Raw genomic sequence first — 26,170 nt, forward strand, 5'->3', positions numbered from 1 at the left:
TCTTTCCAAATATACATATAATATTCACAAAGATCTATCACAGATAATATAGTAAGCCATAAAAAAAAATCTTAGTAAATTTCACAAGATTGCCTGACCAGGCGGTGGCACAGTGGATAGAGTGTCAGACTGGGATGCGGAGAACCCAGGTTCAAGACCTCGAGGTTGCCACCTTGAGTGCGGGCTCATCTGGTTTGAACAAAGCTCACCAACTTGGCCCCAAGGTCACTGGCTTGAGCAAGGGGTTTCTTGGTCTGATGAAGGCCCACCATCAAGGCACATATGAGAAAGCAATCAATGAACAACTAAGGTATCACAACGAAAAACTGATGATTGATGCTTTTCATCTCTCTCCGTTCCTGTCTGTCTCTATCCCTCTCTCTGACTCTCTCTCTCTGTCTTTGTAAGAAGAAAAAATTCACAAGATTAAAATCTTACAAGAAGTGTTTCCAGAGCACAATAGAATTAAATTAGAAATATATAGCAAAATATATCAAGAAACACACCAAATAGACAAGACTTTGAAGTAACCAGTAAATCAAAGAAAAAATGCAAAGGAAATTAGAAACTATTTCACACTAAAAGATAACATATAAACATTTTTCAGAAGTAGCTAAAACATTGCTTTCAGAGGAAATTTATGCTTTTAAATGTTTATACTAGCAAAGAAAGGTTCAAACCAATGATCTAATTTTCTACTTTAAGAAACCAGAAAGAAGAGCTACCTAATCAAACCCAAAGAAAGAAGAAAGTAACAAAGAGAAGGGAAGGAAATAATAAACATATGAACAGAAATTGGTGAAATAGTTACTAGAGAAAATTATTAAAAATAAAAGCTAGTTTTTTGAAAATAAGACAATTTAAAAACTAGAGAGAATCTGATTAAGAGACAAGGGAGAAAAAAAATATAATTATCAGGAATAAAATAGGGAATATCACTACAGATTCAACAGACATCAAAATGATAATAAGGGAATATTATGAACAAGTTTCTACCAATAAATTTAATTTTGAATAAAATAGAAAAAATTTCTTGTAAAATATGACTTAAGCAAACACACATAATAAGTAGAAAAATCTGAATTTTCTCATTTCCATTAAAAGTTTTATTATCAAAGACTTGACCACAAAGAAAACCCCAGTCCCATATATTGTCATTGGAGAATTCTTTAAACATAGAAAATAAAAATCCTTTACAAACTCAAAAAATACGAGAGGCTATACTTCCTAGCTAATTCATCAAGTTAACTTGATCCTGATACCAAAATTTGATAAAGATATTAAAAGAAAAGATGAGTATAGACAAATATTACTCAGAAACATAGGTGGAAAAGTTTTTGACAATATTGTCAAATCTAACTATAAAAAATGGGATTTATTTTAGAAATGCAGGGGAGGTTTAACATTAAAAAGCCAGTCTGATATGGTTGTTTGCTGTTGACTAGGCTAACTTGGTTTCACATTTGGAATGTTGTTTTTACTATTAGTCTATCTTTGTAATGTATGTTTGATGAACTGAGTCAGTGATTTTCAACAGTGAGCCAAATAATTTTTAAAACATGCAGTATCTTGCCTGGCCAGTTGGCTCAGTGGTAGAGCATCAGCCCGGCATGTGGAAGTCCCAGGTTCGATTCCCAGTCAGGGCACACCGGAGAAAGCCCATCTGCTTCTCCACCCTACCACCTCTTTCCTCACTATCTCTCTCTTCCCCCTCTCAGCCAAGGCTCCATTGGAGCAAAGTTGGCCTGGGTGCTGAGGATGGCTCCATGGCCTCCAACTCAGGTGCTAGAATAGCTCTGGCAGCAACAGAGCAACGCCTCCTGGTGGGCATGCCTGGTGGATCCCAGTTGGGTGCATGCAGGAGTCTGACTGTCTCCCGCTTCTAACTTCGGAAAAATACAAAAAAAAAAAAACCCCAAACATGCAGTATTTGACTAGTTAGGAGCACTGATCTCTTTTTGCCTTACATCAACAAATAGAAAAAAAAGACAACAGCCAACTCAACAATAGCTGTCTAGTGTGAATGCCCCGTCTTGAACCATAAAAATATAGGTCGTATAAGAGAGTTGTATCTTGTTGGTCATGTTACATAGCAAGGTTGTATCTGATTGGTTAATTCTTGGTGTAAGAAATCCTTATATACAAATATAGGCACATGAGTTTTTAAAATCACTTTGGAGCAAAAAGGGTTGGTAATTACTATTAATATTTTTTGTCATATCTGCAAAAACTACATTTTTTGATGTGCAACAGAATTTTAGCAATTAGGTTATATGTGCCATGAGATAAAGAAAAAGGTAGAACTAAGTAATGTGTACAATGAATACACAAATTTCATCATGAATTAGGATATCCTGTATTGATGGGTTTTTAATTCTTTGTTACAAAATTTTACATGTCTGCTACTAATATTTCCTGAATGTACATTGTTAGGTGATGACATAATTACAATTTATTATTTGAGGAAAATAGTTTCAGTGCTTGTTACTGGGAATGACTTAGATGTATACTATTTGGGGCCTTTTTGATGCCTTTCTTTGAGAATAGTGCCTCAGAGGACTATGATTTCGAAGATACATTAACTATACATAAAATCTTCTCGAGGACAGGAGGATGATATTTCTTGATCATATTTCATAGTTTTCTACCTTTATTGGGTAGTAACTTAAACAATTGTTCTTAAAAGTGTTGACATTATTCTTTAACAAGACAATTAAACAATGATTGAATTCTAGAAAATTTTGGTATGATTTTAAAGAATGTTTACCTTTTACATACCCAGAAATTTGGATTATACTGATGCAGTATTTCTTTGGTGGGGTTCATATTTTTGTTTTAAAAAGGATATCCAAGAAGCAAATTTCAAGACATCCAGCAGTCGACTCCTAGCAGCTGTTATGTCAGCTCTATGTCACACTTCTGTTAAGTTGACTTCTATATTCCCTATTGCATATGATGGAGAACTACTTCTACGATCAATTGTTAAACAAGTTAGCACAGAGAATGACTCAACACTAGTTCACCGGTTTCCCCTTTTGGTAGCACATATGGAAAAACTCAGCCAGGTAGGTCATCTTTTGAAGTACCTTTTAAATTGAAGCCATAAAATTGTTAATGAAGTCATATTTAGCTTACTATCTATTCTGTAACAGTAAGTATATTTATCAAATAGCTATGTGTTTCATAAGAATTAAAGTTAAGGAAAAACTTTCTCATGTTTACCTATAAATGAGTAGTCTTTTTTCTCTGATATTTTATTTTGAATAATTCATAACCTATAAGAATTTGAGAGAGTTCTGTAATGAATTTCTGTTTTTGGCCTAACCATTTGAAAATTGCAGATGCTAAAAGGATATTTATATGCTCATATAGTATTTTATATTGTCAAGAGAAGTCTAAGGAAAAAATAACTTTTGAAACCTTTTCTTTAATACTTTGTTACTCTAAAATAAGCAATTATAAGACAATAGTCAGAAACATTCTTTAATAACTGCTCCTGGTTTTTTTAAATGCAGTATTAAAAAATAAGCAAATACTCATGGAAACCATAAATATAACTAATTGCTCCCACGTTGATGAGAATTAACCTTTAAAATAAAGGAGTAGAAGATAAAAAATTATCTAATAATTATTGTATAATAGCAGTTTTCTGTTGACTGAAGCAACAGAAAAAGTAAGAGAAAAATTTCAATGACATTTAGAATGAAAAGGAATAATACAGAATGGTAAAAAGAAATTTCAGGGTCAGTATAATTTCTTTGTAAGATTTCAGTAGAAATAATAAAAGTAAATATAAGAGGGACTTTAGAGTAAGCCAGCATGGGAAAAATTTCAGCCTTACCAGTAATTAAATGTGTATGAAAGTTATATTGAGGTTATTAACTTATTTGTAAAAAATTATAAAAAATAAATTTCCTATTTAGTGCTATGTTGGTGAGACCCTGAGGGAACCTGTTAAACTCATAACCCATGGCATTGCGTAATTAGTATAAGTAATCTTTTTCTTCCTATGTTTCAGCAAGTATTTATTGTGCATCTACTATTAATTAGCTACTAGTTGAGACAGTGAAAATATAAATAAAGCTCTTAAACTGGAGAATACCGAAGATATTTTTACAAGATAAATTTTTAATTCAGTATTACGTGCAGTGAGTATTTGTGAAGGAAATTATCCAAGAAAATAACTTGAAGACTAAAGCTGTTATGTGTATTTTGTTAAAAATTAAAATTAAAACTCTTAATTAGAGGCTGAATGGTATATTAGTAAGTGAAATAGTTAGATATATCAATTTAATAGAATATGGTTTGGCCTTTAAAAATAACTATTTATTATCAAGGCAGATATTTTTAAATTAAGAAATCAAAAGTATATATGCTCTAAGCTGACTGACTGTAAAATGTGTATGCAGAAGACATATTTTGTAGTATGCAAAAAACATATTTTAGAAGAGAAAACAAAAATGATGCTTTGATGAAAAAGTTAAGAGTAATCTGTATTTTTTCTCTTGCAATTTCCTTGTCTTGCATTGTTTTTTTTAAAAATGCAGTAAAACAACAATATTTAAAAAACATTTTTAGAAAAATACTAACGTTCGGTGATTATTAACAATTAATAATTGTATATTTGTATATCTATCTTAATAGTCTATGAGGATACATCCTGAGTAGTATATATTCTTCCACCCTCTTTTTGATGGATATTACAGAGTTCTACCATTTGAGTGTAACATAGTTATAATCAATTTTTTATATATACTTGTTTTCCATATTTCAGTATTTTAAACAGTGCTGTTGAAAATATCATTGACTAAATGTTTATGTATATTCATGCTGATTTTTCCAGAATAAATCTTCAAAAGTAGAAAAATTCTCATGTCACAAAGGAAAAAATGTTCAGACTTTGTTACAGATTGGCAAAATCCCCTCCAGAAGGCTAGTGTCTGTTTGTATTCACTACCACCAGTGAATAAGATGACCTTTTTAAAAAATTTTAGTGGCTGGTGATGTGCTAAATTTTTTCTTTTTTTTCCCTCTTGTTTTTTGTCTTTCAGTGAAAGCATTTGACACTATCAACTCTATGTTAAGATTATATGGGAAGCTTCTTATATTAGTCCTGTCGATTGCTAATTAGAATATTAGTGGGCATAATAAAATAAACACTCCACCTATATCTCACTTCTTATCCCCCAAATAAAGCCCCACAAGATTATTGATTATAGAGGACAATTGGGGATTGAGTTTTCTGAATAGCTAACTTTCTGAGATGTTCCAGAAAGTAAAGTATCTGGGGAATGAAAGTGACATAGGGATAAAAGAACTTCAATTTTAACAAAATCAAGAATTGATTATTTTGCCTGACCAGGCAGTGGTGCAGTGGATAAAGCATCATTCGGGATGTAGAGGACCTATATTCGAAAACTTGAGGTCACCGTCTTGAGCGCAGGCTCATCTGGCTTGGACATGGACTTGCCAGCTTGCGTGCGGGGTTGCTGGCTTGAACAAGGGGTCACTCTCTCTGCTGTAGCCTGCCAGTCAAGGCACAAATGAGAAAGCAATCGATAAACAACTAAGATGCTGCAACGAAGAATTGATGCCTCTCATCTCTCTCCCTTCCTGTCTGTCTGTCCCTATTTTTCCCTCTCTCCAAATCTGTCTCTGTTAAAAAAAAACAAAAAAAAGGATTATTTTTTAATACGAAATTGACCAAAACGTTATGGTGATCTTGTTTAAATGGATAATAGAACTAACTTAAAAATGGAAGATGATCTCTAAGTGACTTATTTTTTTCAGCTTAAGATATACATTAAGGAAAACATTGAGAATGATTCATAATAATGCTCTTGATGATTTTATCTTATTTAATTTTCTCTAGTGGATTGAAAATATATTCATTTACATATTTGATTTCTTTTGGGGAAAGTGATTTAACTTTATAACCCTTTCTACCCTGACATTTTATGACTTTATGAAATCTGTTGAATCTGTTATAGATAGTAAAACTTGTAAAGCAATGTAGAACATAAAAGTATTGTGGAATAACCTGCTTGCTTGGGGCCACAAGGTAATTTTGATCATTGAATCCTAGCAAAGAGTTCCCTTGATTTTACAGTTGAAGAAGTTGAGTCACTATGAAAAAACTGGAACAAGATCCAAATTGCTTGATTCCCTAGTTCCACAAAATGAAAGGGTCTTAGCTTATGATTGGCACCTTGATGAAATTAAATGTATTTTTTCTGTCTGTACACAATGGGCTGAGATACTGAGGATGGTAAAGGAGACAAGTAATGTTCATGCCTGCTATCAATTAAAATCGATTAGTCATCTTTTTTTTTTCTGGGAAAAAAGAGTATTTTCCCTATGGTCTTTAATGAGATTATGTAATTTCTTATCTTGAACTTTTTCCATTGATGGGGGTGGGAATTTTCCTTTCTTCAGTTATGAAATTAAATAGTACATAGAATTTATAAAATTGTGTAGGAATAGTTGTGGTAGAGTGCCATATTTTTATTACAAGTATGTACAGAAAGAATTTTGTAAGAAAATAGATTTGCATAGACTGCAATATTTTGTAGTTGCTTTACCTCTAAATATGCCAGAAATAATTATCTGAGATTGGAATCTTGACTATAGAGAAAACTTGTTCAATGGGAAGAGTTTTATTCTGTTTATCATATAGAACTGTTATTGAAAAGTTAAGAGGATAAAGTAAAAAAGACAAAAAGCTAATAAAATATACCTTGTAAGTGTGGGGTGCTTTTATGGTACACAGAGACTAGTCATTTAGAAAGAACCTGTAAATGAGAAGTTGATATATTGACTTCACATACAACTGGATAGATTCATAGACGTATATACAAGTCTGAATTTAAGGCTATCATCTAGAAAGACAAATTGAATGTTCATGTGAAAGAAAATAATGCAGTATCTTAGAACTTTTTTATTCCAAATATCATAGAGTGAAGAGAATATCTCAGGGATGACAAGCTTCCGTGAAGTTCTGGAGAAAATGCTGGTTATTGTTGTGCTCCCAGTCAGGAACAGCCTGCGGAGAGAGAATGAGCTCTTCTCCTCCCATCTGGTCTCCAACACCTGTGGATTACTGGCTAGTATTGTCAGTGAACTGACCGCGTCAGCCCTGGGATCTGAGGTGATGTTCTGTTTTGAGATTGGAGAAAAATCACATGTTTAAACTTTCTACAGCCTGACCGGGCGGTGGCGCAGTGGATAGAGCATCGGACTGGGATGTGGAAGTCCCAGGTTCGAGACCCCAAGGTCGCCAGCTTGAGCGAGGGCTCATCTGGTTTGAGCAAAAGCTCACCAGCTTGAGCCCAAGGTCTCTGGCTCGAGCAAGGGGTTACTCGGTCTGCTGAAGGGCCACGGTCAAGGCACATATGAGAAAGCAATCAATGAACAATTAAAGTGTCGCAACACGCAACGAAAAACTAATGATTGATTCTTCTCATCTCTCCGTTCCTGTCTGTCTGTCCCTGTCTATCCCTCTCTCTGACTCTTTCTGTCTCTGGAAAAAAAAATTTTTTTTTTAAATAAACTTTCTACATAGTTTCATTTTTTCATGTTTTAGCTTCATAGAAACTAATTTTAATCCTACTGTGTTTTGTTTTCTTTTCCTCAAAAATTGAATTTAAACTAGCTGTTTTTCCCTTCCTTATACCTCTTCTCTGCTCCTATTTGCTTCCTCTCTTACCAGGTTACCCAGGATGTCAGAGTAAAACAAAATACATACATATTTTTTCTTAGCCGCTCCATTGTACAACCCCACTGCCATGTCCCATTAAAAGCAAAAATAATTTGTGTTGCTGTGCAGTGGGTAATAGAAGTAGAACTACTACTAATGAATATATGGCATGGAAAAGGTAGAAAGGCTCAAACCTTTGCTCTGCCCATTTGATTGACCCTGGACAAAAACATATGTAAAATGTGAATAATTATTTTCATTTTACCTAAGTCACAATTTTTTTAATGTAGTAAAACATAAATAACAAAATTTATCATTCTGACTTTTTCTGTGTACAGTTCAATGGCATTAAGTACATTCACAGTGTTGTGTAGTCATCACTATAGAGCAGCGGTTCTCAACCTGTGTTTCGCGACCCCAGCGGGGTCGCCTAAAGCCATCGGAAAATACATAATGCATATCAGGTATTTACATTCTGAATCATAACTGTAGCAAAATTACAGTTATGAAGTAGCCACCAAAATTATTTTTTGGTTTGGGGTCACCGCAACATGAGGAACTGTATTGCAGGGTCACGGCATTAGAAAGGTTGAGAACCACTGCTATAGAATTTTCAAAGGACCAAATAGTATCCTTGAGAAAATAATTTTGAAACATTTTAAAGTACCTTTACATTTTATAATGTAACAGTATATTTCACTATTTAACTGCCCTAGAATATCTGTCTTACAATTTATCTAAGCATTTTGGCTGAATTTGGTGAATGATTCTATTTTTTCCCCATAAGCAAGAAGTACATTGGTTTTGAAAATAATGTCATAATAAATATTAATTATATCATTCCAATGTTTAACAACTAACATATACTCAGTGGTCCCAGGTCTCAAGTAGCTTATGAAGGACCTTTTTTTCTCTATTTTACTTTATTTTTTTTAATTAAGTGAGAGGCAGAGAGACAGACTCCCCCATGCGCTGTGACCAGGATGCATCTGGCAAGCCCCATCTGGGGCTGATGCTGCACCCATCTGGGGCAATTGCTCTGTTGCTTGGCAACCAAGCTATTTTAGCACCTGAGGCAAGCCTTGGAGCCATCCTCAGTGCCTGGGGCCAACTTACTCAAATCATTTGAGCCATAACTGCAGGGGGGGTGGAGAGAGAGAGAGGGGGGGGGTGCAGAAGCAGATGATTGCTTCTCTTGTTTGTCCTGACCAAGAACCGAACCCAGGACTTCTACACACTGGGCTGAAGCTCTACCACTCTATTTTACTTATAATCTTTGCTTTTTCTTACTTACAGATTTATTTTAGAATCTATTCTGAATGATTACATGCACCTGAGCAGATTTTAGTATCTCATCCTAGGAAGCACTTCCCTCCATTTCTTAGCTTAGGCTTTGGCCTTGGATGTTGTTGAAGCCCTGTCAGAAAAAAAAAAGTTTTTTTTTATTTATTCAACCTATAATATGCTTCTCTTCTATAATAGATCCTGGCAGAAAATGTTTTCCAAATTTCTTCAGCCAATTTAGATCAACAGCAGGATCTATAATGAAAAAGAGGAGTTTTAAACCAAAATAAGTTCTTTGGTCCTCTCTAATGAAAGTCTGTAATTAATGAGGTTATATTTGTATGTATATATATTTATTAAATATATTGAATGCCACTGTGTACATTAGTGATATTCAGACCCAAGACAACATTTTATGCAAATGAAGTCTTACTGGAAAATTCACAGATAAGAGAGGGGGTAGTCTGAGCTAAGAGAGAAAGCTGAGTTCACATTTCTTGAATACCTATCTCTGTAGAATTCCTAGAGCTCTGTGTGACATAGTTTGAAATCTTTTGGTTTATAGAATATTCATGAAATTTTTCATATCTTTTCAAAGTGAGTAGTAATTTATTCATAGGTTATGACTGTGATAATTTATAGTCCTGACATATAAATTAAGTGAAATGTATAGTTTAATATGACTAAAAGAAGAAAGTACTCTCTAACGATACTGATTTGTGAATATAGAATGATAAAATCTGGTTTTATTGTTGGTTAATTTCTTAATAGAATGACCTTTAGGAAAGTTTTAACCTATTTGTTAAATATAGGTTACTTTATTGAACTTATATTCTTGCTAGTTTTGTTGAAGGTATATTATTGACGCTCAGGTAGACTACTGACTGATGTAATTGCTTTTTTCATTCACAGATCGATGGACTTAATTCTCTACACTCTGTTAAAGCCAGTGCTAACCGATTCACAAAAACAAGTCAGGGAAGGAGTTGGAACACTGGGAATGGGTCTCCTGATGCAATCTGTTTTTCAGTTGACAAGCCTGGCATAGTTGTGGTCGGTTTTTCTGTCTATGGAGGAGGTGGAATTCATGAATATGAATTAGAGGTGCTGGTTGATGATGTAAGTACCATTCTTCCATTGTTCATGTTGCTGTGTGTCAAGACTTCTTATCATAGTATGATAGTCTAAATCAGTGGTAGTCAACTTGGTCCCCACCGCCTACTAGTGGGTGGTTCCAGCTTTCATGGTGGGCGGTAAGTGGAGCAACCAAAGTATAAATAACTATATTTAACTATAGTAAGTTGTTTTATAAAGATTTATTCTGTCAGACTTAGCAAAAATCTGACATAAACTACTTGGTAAGTAATTATTATTATATGCTTTAACTTGCTGTAACTCTGCTTTATAATTATTTCCCTACTTTATAAATCACCATTACTGTGGAACCGGTGGGCAGTTAGAAAATTTTACTACTAACAGAGACACAAAAGTGGGTGGTAGGTTTAAAAAGGTTGACTACCCCTGGTCTAAATCTTTGAGGGTTTAGCAGATCAGTCTTAGATTGATGACATTAAAGAAATTGAAAGAGAGCTATTCTACCTGATTGCTTGTGTGCCTCTTGGATGGCTCTTGCCTCATATTCTTTGTACTTCCAGGAAAGATTTTAAATGAAAACACTAGAAATTATATAGCTAAGCCTTTGAGTATAATCTGGAGTAAATATTTTACTGTTCTAAGTTCTCAAGAAAAAAGAACAACATTCAGACTGATATTATTACCTGTATCCGTGGTTAACTAATTTTGTTATAGAGTGCTAAAGGATGATTCTTTTTAAAGATATTGATTGATTTGATTGATTTAACTGTATTTTGCTATATTCTCTAAGATACTTGAATTTTCAAAAGTTTTATTAATGGGACAGACGGTAGTATTTTCTAATAAATAGCAATTTGTTTGATTTTTTTGAGCAATTAATTTAAATTCATTATTTTTTTACTTTAGGTTTTATAATTAGATATAAGATTATTCTTAGGAAGAAGTGGGAATTGTTTTTAGGACATGAGAGAAGAAAAACTTTTTTATGCAATTTAGATTGTAGATGTCTCAGGAAATCATATAAAAGTAAATAGTTTATATAGAGTACAGAAAAGTTTTTTTGTGTTATGGGGAAATGTTAATAGCTAATTGTATATGCAAGGGATTCAAGTGCTTTAAAACAATTACTCATTCTAAGTCAGTATTGCTCATATAATAAAGAGTATGATGGATTTCATTTTGTTTTGTTTTAATTAGAGTGAACATGCAGGAGATTCAACTCATTCTCACAGATGGACATCTCTAGAATTAGTCAAAGGAACCTATACAACAGATGATTCACCCAGTGATATCGCTGAAATTAGACTTGACAAAGTTGTTCCTTTAAAGGTAATTAATTATACTATACTAATATGTTTCTTTTGTAAGTAAGAGGTATTATTATGTGGTTTACTTTAAAAATAACAAAAAGTATGCCTGACTGGTGGTGGCACAGTAGATAGAGCATTGATCTGGGATATTGAGATCCCACGTCCAGACCCTGAGGTCACTGGCTTGAGTGCAGGCTCACCAGCTTGAGCACAGAATGTCGCCTACTTGAGTGTGGGGCCATAGACATGATCCCATGATATGGTCAGTGGCTTGAGCCCAAACGTCTCTGGCTTAAAGCCCAGGGTCACTGGCTAGAGCAAAGGGTAACTGGCTTGGCTGTAGCTCCCCTTCCTCCATCAAAGCACATACGAGAAAAAATCAGTGAACAACTAAAGTGCCATAACTATGAGTTGATGTTTCTTATCTTCCTCTCTCTCCCTCTCTCTCTTTCACTAAAAAAAAATAATAATAATGAAAAGTATTCCTTTATGTGATGGATGTCTATGGAGTACCTACTATATTCTTGTTATTGTGCTTATAATGTATTGTTGCAAAGATCTCTTAAAGTCTGATATGGTAAAAAGTATTGTATAGTGAAAGGTATTGTTAGATTTTGGAGTTATTGGGCATGTCATTATTTAACCAGTCTGATACATACCTGTAGATTGGGAAAGATAATACCTATATAGTAGTGCTCTTCAGGTTAAATTAAAAAATGGAATAAAGGACTTGCTTCAATGTCTAGCACAGTTTAGAAAGTCAATAAATATTATTAGATCCTGTCCTTTCTTCTTTTACTGTGCCAAATTTATTTAAAAAATAAGTAGTCTTAACAAAAAGTATTAATATTAAAGTTATTCTTTATATTACTTAATTGTCTAGCAGTAAATAACTTTGCCAAATTTTACTTAATATTAAAGTAATTATTAATAAAGTAATTCTGAATTCAACTGCAGTAATCCTCATTATAGAGCACAATTTTAGTTTACCAGAAACTTTTATCAAAAAGAATTTTGACACCAAAAAGCAAAACATCTTTATTGTGAAATTTATATTATGAATCATAAGATGTGAGTATTTGTATCTCATTTTCTCTTTACAGTGCATTATATTTTGGCCAACTTTTTTTTATGGATAGTTTCTCTTGTGTCTTATCTATTTCCCTGAGTATCTTTTAAAATAAGAAGATAATGGACTCACCATTATTTTTACTTCATTTAAAAGTATTTCAGGCCCTGGCCAGTTTGCTCAGTGGTAGAGCATCAGCCTGGCATGTGGAGGTTCCAGGTTCCGATTTTCGGCCAGGGCACACAGGAGAAGTGCCCATTTCTTATCCACCCTTCCCCCTTTCTTTTCTCTCTGTCTCTCTCTTCCCCTGGCCAGGGGGCTGAGGGTGGCTCCATGGCCTCTGCCTCAGGTGCTAGAATGGGTCGGTTGCAGTGGAGCAGTGCCCCAGATGGGCAGAGCATTGCCCCCTGGTGGGCATGCTGGGTGGATCCGGTTGGGCGCATGCCTGAGTCTGTGTCTGCCTCCCCCACTTCTCACTTCGGAAAAATACAAAAAAAAAAAAATTAAAAAATTTTTAATTCATCAAAGTTAAATTCATCAAAGAAAAGTATTCTTACATATGTACTTACTTATTTTTCCTTTTTATTGAATTTATTGGGATGACTCTAGTTAATGAAATTATACATGTTTCAAAGGCACAATTCAACAACACATCATCCTGTACAAATTGTATTGTGTGTTCACCAACCCAAGTCAGGTCTCCATCCATCACCATTCAATCCCCCGATACCTTCCTCCATCTCCCCTCACCACCACTCCCCCGACAATCACCACACTGTTGTCTGTGTTCATGAGTTTTCTCTTTTTTTTCCCTTTTTAATCATTTATTATGGCTGACACTCTTTACAGTGTTATTAAGAGCAGGAACTAGAGTCATATGGCCGGTATTCAAATCCTAGTTTCATCCCTTCCTTGCTTTGTGACTTTGGGCAAGTTACTTAACTTTTCTGTGCCTCAGATTCCTCATCTATAAAATAAGAATAATGTACTTCATGAGGTCACATTACGGATTAATTTATTAAATCACAAAAATTACTTAGGACAGTTTCTGTTATAAAATAAATATCAGTACGCCCTGGCCAGACAGCTCGGTTGGTTCAAGCATCGTCCTGAAGCGCAGAGGTTGCCTGTTTGATCCCTGGTCAGAGCACAGACAGGAACAGATCAGTGGTCCTGTCTGTCTCTCTTCCTCTCTTTCTTTCTCTCCTCTCTGTCCCTCTTTCATTAAATCAATATTTAAAAATTTTTTAATGAATAAATATCAATAAGTTTTAGTTATCATCTTGTTTGATTAAAAACTCATTTAACCAAATCATCTATGAATATGACAAAGAAATTCAATATATTTGCCCATGTTACTGCAGAGTTCTTTTTGTATATCTTCTGTACATTATTAGTAAATATAAACATGTTTTATGTCTTTGTTGTGAAGGAAAATGTTAAATATGCTGTGCGCTTGAGGAACTATGGAAGCCGAACAGCCAATGGAGATGGAGGAATGACCACAGTTCAGTGCCCCGATGGTGTGACATTTACATTTAGCACGTGCAGCTTGAGTAGTAATGGCACAAACCAAACTAGAGGACAGATTCCACAGATACTTTACTATAGGTAGGTGTGTGCATAGAGATAAGGAGCTATTTTAAAGTGGGAGAACATACAGAATTTACTACCAAGGTAAAAAATCCTAAATGGGTAGTTATAATTAAATTATACTGTGTTTTTCTTGCACATAGTACTTGTGCTAATTCATATTAAAAAGTCTCATTTTTTAATATGTAAATTCAGTTCTACTATAAAGGTGAATGCTTTGAGCTGTGGCCAAATAGCTTAGTTGGTTAGAGCATCGTCCCAACAAGCCAAGGTTGCAGGTTCAATCCCCAGTCAGGGAACATACAAGAATCAACCAATGAATGCATGAAAAAGTGGTACAGTAAATCAGTGTTTTTCTCTCTCTCTCTCTCTTGCTCTAAAAAAAAAGAAAAAAAATCAATTATAAAAATTAAAGGTGCCTAACCAGGAGGTGGCACGGTGGATAGAGCATTGGACTGGGATGCGGAGGACCCAGGTTCAAAACCCTGAGGTCACTGGCTTGAATGTAGGCTCATCTGGTTTGAGCAAGACTCACCAGCTTGGGCCCAAAGTCACTGGCTTCACCGAGGGGTCACTCAGTCTGCTGTAGCCCCCTGGTCAAGGCACATATGAAAAAGCAATCAATGAACAACTAAGGTGCCACAACAAAGAATTGACGCTTCTCATCTGACTCTCCCTTCCTATTTGTCTCTCCTTCCCCTCTCTCTGTCTCTCTCTCTCTCTGTCACAGACAAAAAATAATAATAAAATAAAATAAAAATTAAAGGTGAATGCTTTGAAATGTTTTTTGCCATTTCTATAATAACTTTGAAACTTTTTGTACTAGGCATATATGCAGTTGTCACTTTTATAGTTTGTAGTCTGGAGTTTTGAATTTAAATGGAGTGTATTTATGTATTCTTCAGAAATGCCTAAAATTGATAATCAGTCAACTCTACCAGAGTACTAGTATTGCCTTGATCCTATTGTCTAGTCTGCAGAATATTTTGATATCTGTGAATCTAGCTAGTCCTTGGGGCCCTAAAATATATAATGATGGACTTTTTATCATGTTTAACAAAAACCATCCCTTATGTAACCAGTGGGAAATAAAAAAATAATAATTTGGGGTTAAAAAACTTTCAAGGGCCCTGGCCGGTTGCCTCAGTGGTGGAGCGTCGGCCTGGCGTGCGGAGGTCCCGGGTTCGATTCCCGGCCAGGGCACACAGGAGAGGCGCCCATCTGCTTCTCCACCCCTCCCCCTCTCCTTCCTCTCTGTCTCTCTCTTCCCCTCCTGCAGCGAGGCTCCATTGGAGCAAGGATGGCTCGGGCGCTGGGGATGGCTCCTTGGCCTCTGCCCCAGGCGCTGGGGTGGCTCTGGTCATGACAGAGCTACGTCCCAGAGGGGCAGAGCATGCCCCCTGGTGGGCAGAGCGTCACCACCTGGTGGGCGTGCCGGGTGGATCCCGGTGGGGCGCATGCGGGAGTTTGTCTGACTGTCTCTCCCCGTTTCCAGCTATAGAAAAATACAAAAAAAACCAAAAACCAAAAAACTTTCAAGTATACATTTCTCACTGAGTCTGAATGTTTCCTTTAGTAATTTAGCTGAAATCCTAGGGAATAGGGCATACCACTCACCACATTTGTTCTCAACCTGACTTAGCATCAAATCACTGACATTGCATGTGTTTTCTTCATAAACAGTCTGTGGACACTGCTTAGGAAGTTGGCACCAAGTAGTTTCCCTGGATGTAGATTTTCTGCCTTCTTTCTCTGTGTGAAATAAAACAGAAATAATGGGCTTTAAATAAGCTACCTATCAGCACGTTGCTGCTGAGGTACAAAAGCGTTCTAGTGCTTTCACTGTCGTCAGGAAAGCTTTCTGTTACATAGCACTACAGTGAGCACTGCGTTACTCAGTTTCTCAAACCATACATGAAAAACCACATGTACAAGACAAGAGTTGTGTATTCAGGAAGCTGGAGAGTCCCTTAAAAGCATCTGCTATTCAAGCTTTATATCTTCTACAAAATTCAGTGTTGTTTTTTTTTTTTATCAAGCTTTAATACAAATACTCTTAGCTTCAATTAAAAAAGATAATTAAATTTAAAAAGATTTAACTCTTAAATTTAAATACCATTTTACTCCAATGGCACCTTAGTTTATATTTCTAGCTTTCATCTCCTTTGAGCCCTGGACTGAATATCCACATTCCTCTTTGATATCTTTATTTGTGTGACAGTAATAGAGATAATGATGATAGTTAATGTGGACTGTTTTACCTATGCTATCTCAGCTAGTCCTCACAGTAACCTCATGAAGGTAGGATCTTTTCCTATTCCTGCTTTATAGATGAGGGTACTGAGACAAAGCTGTCAAGCCATTTACCTAAAGGCACACTTCTAGTAAAATCGTGGCCCTGTTGTTTGTAGGTAGGAAATAAAACAATTCATTCTTACCACTATGTCACACATCCACTTTCAGGCTGCTCTAAGGTCGTTGATTAATAGATGTCTTAGTTTAATGTGTCCAATCTCCATCCAAAGTTTCAACCAAGCTCCTTGGAGTCATTTTTTACTTTTGTTTTTTCCTCATACTTTACATCTAGTTTATCAAGTCCTAGTAGCTGTACTTTTAAAAGATCATATTACCCCCATAATTAACAGTATAGTTTCAACCATCACTTTTACCAGAATTGCTATAATAGCTTCTATGCTAGTCTCCTTCGTGCAGTCAGTTCTCCACAGTGCAGCCAGAATGATCTTAAAGAAATGTAAATCATATCAAGTCAGCCCTTGCTCAAAATACACTCACAAATTTCCATTCCCATTTTAATATGAAATGTAAAAGTTCCGGTGACTGACTTCACACGATCTGACTTTTCTTCACCTTTCCCACCTGTTACTCTTCTCTCTTTCTCCTTTCATTCCAGATTACACTGCTCTTCATCCTGTCCCTTGAACTCACCAATCTTGTTCCTGTTTGAACTTCTATTTTACTTTTTCCCTGAATACTTTTCCTTCAGATTTTTTTAAAAAAACATAATTCAGGCCTTTGTTTAATACCAATTTTAAGATAGACTCTCCTTTTTTGGGGGGTAGTAAACACACAATGTAATATACAGATGATGTATTAGAATTGTGCATCTGAAAACTGCCGTTTTATTAATCAATGTCACCCCTACAAATTCAATAAAAATATTTTTTAAAAATAGACAGATTTAGTAAATTGAAAACAAACTGCATTTAACCTTATTTCAAGAAGTAATAAACTCACCTTCAGGGGAAAACAAAGACTTTCCTTATTTTATTTAACCCTTTGAGTAGTGAGTTTTTTTCATGTTTTCTGATTCCCAGGAGTGAGTTTTTTTTTTGTTTTTTTTTCTTTTCTTTTCTGAAGCTGGAAATGGGGAGAGACAGTCAGACAGACTCCCGCATGTGCCCGACCAGGATCCACCCAGCACGCCCACCAGGGGCGATGCTCTGCCCCTCCGGGGTGTTGCTCTGCCGCGACCAGAGCCACTCTAGCGCCTGGGGCAGAGGCCAAGGAGCCATCCCCAGTGCCCAGGCCATCTTTGCTCCAATGGAGCCTTGGCTGCGGGAGGGGAAGAGAGAGACAGAGAGGAAGGAGGGGGGGGGATGGAGAAGCAAATGGGCGCCTCTCCTATGTGCCCTGGCCGGGAAATGAACCCGGGTCCCCCGCACGCCAGGCCGACGCTCTACTGCTGAGCCAACTGGCCAGGGCCGAGTTTTTTTTTTTTTAAATGAAATTAGTTCCAGTTACACTTTTATTAACTTAAAATCATGTTTGTTTGATAATTTCTGGAAACATGAAGAACATACATTTGCCTTTTTTTAAATGTTGCCTTTCATATTTTTAAAATAAAAATTTTTGTACAATTGTACTTTGGATGGTCAGGAGACACGAGGACGTACATGAGTGTTCGTGCTACTCAAAGGGTTAAAGTAACTGTATGCTGCCTGACCTGTGGTGGTACAGTAGAACATTAGGTCCCGGTTTTGAACCTGGGCTTGCTCGGTCAAGGCACATATGAGAGTTGATGCTTCCTGCTCCTCCCCCCTTCTCTCTCTCTCTCTCTCTCTCTCTCACTCTCTCTGTATCTCCCCTCTAAAAAAAATTAAATGAATAAATAAAAATTTTTAAAGTCTTTTAAAAAGTAAAATAACTTTATGCCATTATCCTGCTTTCTTTTTCGGTGAAGCCCAGTCACTCCTTGAAATTATATACATACATATTTACCTTTTTTTTTTAACTTTAACATAGTTAACTTTAAATGAGGAACTCTGAGATAGATGTGGTTCCTAGACTTAAATCATGTTTTACCTGCCATGTGAAATAATCTCATGTGTTACTCATGTTATAGGAGTGAATTTGATGGAGATTTACAGTCCCAACTTCTGAGTAAAGCCAATGAAGAAGATAAAAACTGTAGCAGGGCTCTCTCTGTGGTAAGCACCGTTGTTCGAGCTGCAAAAGACCTTTTGCACCGAGCTCTTGCTGTGGATGGTAAGATTTTTCTTTTACTTTCTTAATAATCAGGTTAGTTATGCACAGAGTTACTGAAGAGGAACCATCTTTTAGAATTCCAGAATGTTTTATTAATTATAGATCTGCACGTGCATTTCATTTTGAGTCAACTGGTCATACACTTCATACAGTAATGCAGAATTTTAAACTGTTCAAAAGGAACACAGTGACAGTTGTCAGAGGAGGAGGGGGTTAGATGAAAGAAGATGAAGGGATTAAGCAAAAGGATGGATAGATAGATGAACACAGACAGCAATGTGGTAATAATCAGGCAAGGGGGATAGGTAGAGGTGGGCGAGATGGAGGAAATGGGGATGGAAAAAGACTTTGTTTGGGCCGATGGGCACACAGTGCAGTGTGGAGTTGTGTTTTATTGAATTGTGTACTTGAAATCTATGCCCCAATTAATTCAATTTAAAAACAGCAATTACCTGCTAAGTATAATTTTCTTAGTTAACATACTAAGAAAAACCCTCGATTAAACTGAGTCTTTACGTTATCCTTCTTTCCATAGTCAAAAGCATTTTGTTTTCTCCTTTAGGCCTGTTTTTCTTCCTATATGTCCTATTTCCAGTAATGATATTGCCATTTACCCAAAGTCTGGATAACCCTAAATATTTCCCCTAATTCACTTGTCTAAATTGAGTTCTACAAGTTCTTCCACTGGAATCTCTCCAGTTTGTATTGTCTACCTGTGTCTATTCTCTCCTAGTTCAGGCTGCCATGGTGCCTGCACATGTCCTCTTTTTCATGGACAGATAAACATCCTAATAATCTCACTGCCACCTTGTCCTTATTCCCTGTCAAGTTATCTAATTACCCTTCACACTGGCAGAAGAGTTATATTTATAAAAACATTCACTGTTGGTCCTGGCTGGTTGGCTAAGTGGTAGAGCGTCGGCCCAGCATGTAGAAGTCCTGGGTTCGATTTCCGGCCAGGGCACACAGGAGAAGCGCCCATCTGCTTCTCCCCCCTTCCTCCTCCTCTTCTCTCTCCCCCCCCCCCCCCCGCCCCTGCAGCCAAGGCTTTACTGGGCACTGAGGATGGCTCCATGGCCTCTGCTCAGGTGCTAAAATGGCTCTAGTTGCAATGGAGCCCCAGATGGGCAGAGCATCACCCCCTAGTGGGCTTGCCTGTTGGATCCTAGTCAGGCGCATGCAGCAGTCTCTCTCTGCCTCCCTGCTTCTCACTTAAGAATAATACAGAAAAAAAACAACATCCACTGTTGCCCACTCCACTTTACTGTTATTTACAACATTTATTTCTAAGCTTAGTTGCACATCAGAATCACCTGGGTAACTTGCTAAAAGTGAAGAATATTTGTCACACTCAAATTAGGGGGTTTAGCTGGGCTAGGAAACTATATTTATTAAATAAGTGCCTAGCCTATTCTGATAGAACAGCTGACTTAGAAACAAGTATTTGGGATTGATTGACTTTTAACAAAGGTCTTTACAACCTAGACTCAGTTTATCTTCCTGCACCATGGTCATTGATAAAAACCAGTAAGATGTCCATCAACAAAGTACTTTCCTTGGAAAAAACAGAAGGCATTATAGTTTAATAGCAAATATTTTTGGAGTGCTTTTAATATGTTCAGGCATTGTTCTAAGCACTTTATATATATAAACTCAATTAATCTTGGTGACAACCAATGAGTGAAGTCTGTTGTTATCTTCTTTTATAGATGATTACTAAGCATGTACAGAATATGTAATTGTCTAATGTCACACATACAGCCATGTGTGGTGCCAAGTACAGTGGTTTAAAGTCATGACTGTTATTGTAGGTTCCAGTCACAGCTGTACCATTTTACAGATGTTCGGGCGTAGTTAAACACTGTGCCTTGGTTTCCCTTCTAAAAAGTGGGGATAATGAAAGCTTCTTATTGATTGAGATAAATGTCAATAAAGCCCTTACAGTAGTGCCAGGTCCTTTATAAGCACTCAATCGATATCAACTGTAATTTTGCTCAACAAAATAATAGAATATAAATTTAGTATAGCATATATTCATTATAGTGAAATTACCTTCTAACTATAGTTTACTGCCTTTTTTAGCTGATGACATTCCTGAACTGCTTAGCTCTTCCAGTCTGTTTTCCATGCTGCTTCCCCTAATTATAGCCTACATAGGACCAGTAGCTGCCGCTATTCCCAAGGTGTGTAATTTAATTCTATAACTTTGAATCTTTTTTTAAACAACATCATTTTTTTAAACAATTATTTTTTAGACTTCATATCCTTCCTTTAAGAACTTTAATCTTTGAAGCACCTGGGTTACAGGTAACATGCAGAGATAGACATGTTAAATGCCAAAATTTATTAGTCTTCTCTGTGTTATTAATATTATTTACTGAGTTATGAGGCTTACTCACTGGCTTAGATTTGAAGAATTTAGAAATGGGAAATATATTTTTTTGAAATATGATATGTAAAGAAAGCTTGTTAACTGAGATTTTTTAATTTATGAGGTTGATTCCAAATCCCCATTCTGAATAAAAATAGCAATGTAAATGGATAGGAGTGTTTTTAAATTGTGAAATATTTAAGACAAGCAAGAAATTAAAAACTATTGATTCTTAGCATAATTATTGCATAAAACTTAGTTTACTGCAGATCACAAAAAGGCAAAATATTTAAAAATACAGACTAGGTTATTTTCATATAACATCTGTAACATCTATGATGTCTTTTTTTCCCATAGAATAAATTTCTTGTTAAAAGAACACTTAGCTAGAAGAAACTCTAGATGGAATTCTTAATAATGAGGATAACCAACAATTATAGTACTTAATACTTTTAAAGCAGACTTTTACATTTATTATCTCATTTAACCATTTTCTTTATACTAGGTGGCTGTAGAAGTCTTTGGCCTTGTTCAACAGTTGCTTCCCTCAGTTGCCATTTTGAATCAGAAGTATGCACCCCCTGCATTCAATCCTAATCAGTCAACAGATAGCACCACAGGAAACCAGCCCGAACAAGGCCTCTCTGCTTGTACAACCTCTAATCACTATGCTGTCATAGAGAGTGAACACCCCTATAAACCTGCATGTGTGATGCACTACAAGGTAGGCACCGATTCTTAGGGAGAGTTAAATTTAAAACTTGGTTTAATGTTCTAGAAAGATATCTCAAAGGATATTTAGCCTCTGCTCAAAAGTATAACTTCTTTTATAATATTTAAACATAGAGAATAGAAGGTAATTAGGCATTGTCAGATACACAGAAGGGTTTAAGACAATTTTTATTATTAAAGAGTGTAGTTTTATAGAATTTAAAAGAGTTATTCTCATTTTTTATAAGTACAGTGCAATATATAATGCTAAACTGCATATTATAGTTTGTAAAAGTAGTAGATATAAACATTAAAACTTAAAAATTATACTTTTTGGATTGATATTGTTTGTACTACAACCTGAATATTTGCATACCCAATGTAGGATTTAAAAGTATTATACATATTGTAAAAAAATACATATAAAACATTTATAAATATAGATATTCAAAATCCTTATTTCTTTTTAAATTGTATCATGTAATTTAGGAGAATTATAAGTTAATGTTTTATGTACTTATAAAATATTCAGGTTTTTATTGTAGAATAAAGTAAACATAAAAAAGACAAACTAGTACAGTCACCTCATTTATCCATCATCCTAGATTCAATAGTTAGTTATCAACTCTGGTCAAACCTGTTTTATTTATCCCTGTCCATTTTGTCCCTTCCTAAATTGTTTTAAAGCACATTTTTAGATATTTCATTATGTATTAAGGACCCATAAAAAATAATTGTATTATCATACTAAAAAAACCCAACAATTCCTTCACCAAATATGCACATTTTATTGTTTAAATTAGAATCCAGATAGGATTCATACATTATGATTGGTTATGTCTCTTAAGTCTTTTAACATATAGGTTTCCTTCCATCTCTCTCTTTTTTGTTTCTTTGAATTTATTTAAGAAACTGGATAATATAACTTTTTAGATAGGAGCCTCTTCAGTTTACCTCCTGAATCCACTAGACATCCCTGTAGTCATTCATTGCATCCTGGCTCTCTGGTGTGCTAAGATGTTCCAAGTTTATTTTATACATTTCTTCCCTCAGATCTGAAACCAGCCATTTTTTCAAAGTGCCCTGGTTCCTTTTAAGGGTGGTGGATACGTAAAAGCCAAAATCTGGGATTGGAGATGCTCGTTTCTCCTGGATTGGTTATTTTTTCTAGGTATTGATAGTGCCCAGAACTGGTACATACACTCACACATAAACGTGTATTTATATACACAGGCACTTATTATTTTTGTATGTATTTATGTGTATAGATATAGAACTAGACAAATTTGTGTGTACATGTATTATTTTTTTAAGATAAAATACCTCATGAGTGTGTACTGATGCCAAGTCAAAATAAGGACCACAATATGTTATACCTGAATCTCTTTTCTCATACTTCTAGAATTCCTGTTCTTGATGGCACTAGAAATATTAGAATTTAAAAGTCACTTAATTATTCATTGTGTGTGTGTTTGTCTTTTAGGTGTATCCTAACTAGGATGAATAGGGAAATGACTGTGTTGTAATGAAAGTGGGTATGGCCAGTTACTGTGCTTTAAAGTAAATTATCCCTTTCTGTGTACTTATGCCACTAATTGAATATACATTTGGCATTATTTGTTTTATTTTATACTAGATTTTTAGGAGTTGCTTTTAAAATATTGTTATGTTTTATAATAATTTAAGTAATTACATAGTCCTAAGTCAAACCTGTAAGACAATGTACATTCAAAGAAGTGTAGTTTGTAGTTCTGTTCCCTCACTGTGTTCTCTCCTTCCCTGTCATATGGAACATTTTATTTTTTTATTTTGTAGTTTATTTTTCCATTGTTTCTTCTAGTGTAAGCATAGACACATATACAAGTGCAGATGAGATGTAGGAAGTCATTCCTCATGTTTTTTTAACTTTTTATTTCTAAAAACTTTAAGCCTGTAGAAAAAAGGAGCATGATTTGTACTTTGAACACTCATGCCTTTCACTTAGCTTCTTCAGGTAACATTTTGCTACATTTGTTGTAGTCATTTATGTGTTTGTTTATCTATATTTATTATTACTGAACCATTTAAGAGTAAGTTGTAAACATCATAACCCTTCACTTGTTCTTAAAAAAAAAAAAGAGGTTTCTGTATAGCCACAATACAGGGATCAAATTTAGGTGATTTAACATTTGTGTTGTATTATTATCATAATAAACAGTAGTATTGTATCAGGTTGTAAACTAAACATTTTGCCTGTTGTTCTAACAGTGGCATTTAAAACCCTTTTTTTAAAACCCAGACTTGATCCAGTCAGACTCATGCAGAACACTTAATTTTCAAGGTCTCATTTTTCCCTTTTAATCTGAAACAGTTTCTTAGCTTTTCTTTGTCTTTTAATGACATTGGCATTTCTGAAGAGTACCATCTAGTTTTGTAGAAATATTTTATTTGGATTTTATTGATCATTTCCTAATGATTAGACTCAGGTTATACATTTCGGTCAACAACTTAGTCACTTGTTTAGGATGATAGCCGACAAATTTCTCCTTTAAAACTAGCATTTTTTTTCTTTAAAAATGTTTTTTGAGAGACATCTAGAGACTGTGTAAAAAACACTGTTCCCCAACAAATTTTTACCTGCTGGTTTTAGCATCTGTTGATTGTACTTACCCAAATTACTTATGCTATAGTGGCTGCAAAATTGTGGCTTTCTAATTTTACTATTTCCTCCAGTTGGTATTCTATTACAAAGGAGACTTTTTCTATGCCTTCCACTTTTAAAAATTTGTTCATTTATTTATTTTATTTGTTTATATCAATATGGATTTAAGGATTCTTTGCTTACTTAATGTTGTAATCCTTTGCTGTCATTATTCATTTTGATGCTCAGATTTTGACTTGTCCAGTAAAGTTGATTCAAGTTATATTCTATGTCCTTTTGCTGTGGTTTCATTAGTTTTCAGCACTCCTTAATAGTTCCAGTTTACAACCATAAAGGTCTTTTCTTCATATCCTTTTTATTGATGTATGTCACTGAATAATGAAACTGTTAGGTAAAATTAATGATTTCTTTGCATAATATTTGTCTTTGGAATAAAACCTTCTGGCGTGACCAGGTGTTTGTGCAGTGGATAGAGTGTCAGACTGGAATGCAGAGGACTCAGATTCGAAATCCCAATGTCGCCAACTTGAGCATGGGCTCACCAGCTTGAGTGCAGGGTCTCTGGCTTGAGCGTGGGATCATAGACATAACCCCATGCTTGCTAGATTGAGCCCAAAGGTTGCTGCATTGAAGCCCAAGGTCGCTGACTTGAGCAAAGTGTCACTTGCTCTGCTGTAGCCCCCCACGCCCACCTTCACCCCCCCACCCTCGGTCAAGGCACATATGAAAAAGCAGTCAATGAACAACTAAGGTTCCACAACAAAGAACTGATGCTTCTCACTCTCTCCCAACCTGTCTGTCTTCTCCCTATCTGTCTGTCCTGTCCCTCTCTTTGTCTCTCTCTCTGTCTCTTGTCACGAAAACAAAAACAAAAAAATAAATCCTTCTGACATTATATACCAAAGTACAATATTCAAAAGTTATTTAGAATAGTTTTTTGGAGGGTATATGTACAGATTACTTATATGATCAGTTTGATATAAAGTTAGGCATTTTTTTATTTGTACTTATTATTTATGAGTTTTTTCCCTTGATTTAATTTTAGTTTTTAAATATGTTAAATATTAACATGGTCTCAGAAATAATCTTATATAGAATAATATTCTCAGAATTATAAATCCTTTCCTTTTTCTTTCTCTGCATCTCACTCCAGTAACATATCCTAGTTTATCCTTACTGTTTTCCTTTTTGAAAAAATTTGGATGGATGGATATATAGTCTTATTTTTCTTCTTTGTTTAAAAATTAGCACACTATATATACTATTTTGTGCTTTGCTTATTATATTTGACAGTGTGTATAGAAATCTCTCTAAACAATAATTGTCATTTTTTTCTTTTTGTAACTACAAAGTACTCCAGAGTAAAGATATATCATAGTTTATTCATTCAGTCTCATGGATGTGTGCATTTAGAGCGTTTTCTGTATTTTGCCTTTTTTTTTTTGCAATGAATAATTTGTGCATGTGTGTTTTTTTTCCACGTTAATTATCTTTCAAGGAATATTCTTCTAAGTGAATTCTAGAAGTGGAATAGCTAGGTTAAACAAATATGGAATGAGGAGCCTTGTGTTTTTGTAGATCTGGGATTGCTGATTCAGAGGGTGAATGCATATGTAGGTTTGCTAGATGTTGGCAGATTCCCTTCCACAAGGGTTATACTGTTTTGAGTCCCCACCAACAGTGAATAAGAGTGCTTGTTTTCTTACAGGCTCCCTAACAGAGTATGTCTTTAAATTTGGGTCATGGGCAACATAATGCGAGAAATAGTATCTTAGTTGGGTTTTAATATATGTTTATGTTATTATGAACAAGGTTGAACTTTTCATTTAAATGGAGAGTTGTAAAAATCCTTTACTAAAGATATTTGGCTTATTTAGGTAATTTTTTTAGATTA

At 35.2% G+C, this 26,170-nt stretch overlaps 1 protein-coding gene across 16 annotated transcripts in view; it reads left to right on the top strand.

Annotated features, from left to right (window-relative positions):
• The window catches only part of MYCBP2 (MYC binding protein 2), a 333,902-nt gene that overhangs the window by 164,182 nt on the left and 143,550 nt on the right, over positions 1–26,170 (top strand). For all 16 annotated transcript variants that reach the window (XM_066236389.1, XM_066236395.1, XM_066236388.1 and 13 more), the window contains 8 exons: positions 2,844–3,065; positions 6,956–7,147; positions 9,893–10,099; positions 11,273–11,404; positions 13,887–14,065; positions 18,411–18,553; positions 20,636–20,736; positions 21,430–21,648. In XM_066236389.1, coding sequence (XP_066092486.1) covers positions 2,844–3,065; positions 6,956–7,147; positions 9,893–10,099; positions 11,273–11,404; positions 13,887–14,065; positions 18,411–18,553; positions 20,636–20,736; positions 21,430–21,648 — 1,395 coding nt within the window. The remainder of the gene's footprint in view (positions 1–2,843; positions 3,066–6,955; positions 7,148–9,892; positions 10,100–11,272; positions 11,405–13,886; positions 14,066–18,410; positions 18,554–20,635; positions 20,737–21,429; positions 21,649–26,170) is intronic.

This window comes from Saccopteryx bilineata, chromosome 6 (genome assembly GCF_036850765.1).
Source record: "Saccopteryx bilineata isolate mSacBil1 chromosome 6, mSacBil1_pri_phased_curated, whole genome shotgun sequence".
Taxonomy (NCBI): domain Eukaryota; kingdom Metazoa; phylum Chordata; class Mammalia; order Chiroptera; family Emballonuridae; genus Saccopteryx; species Saccopteryx bilineata.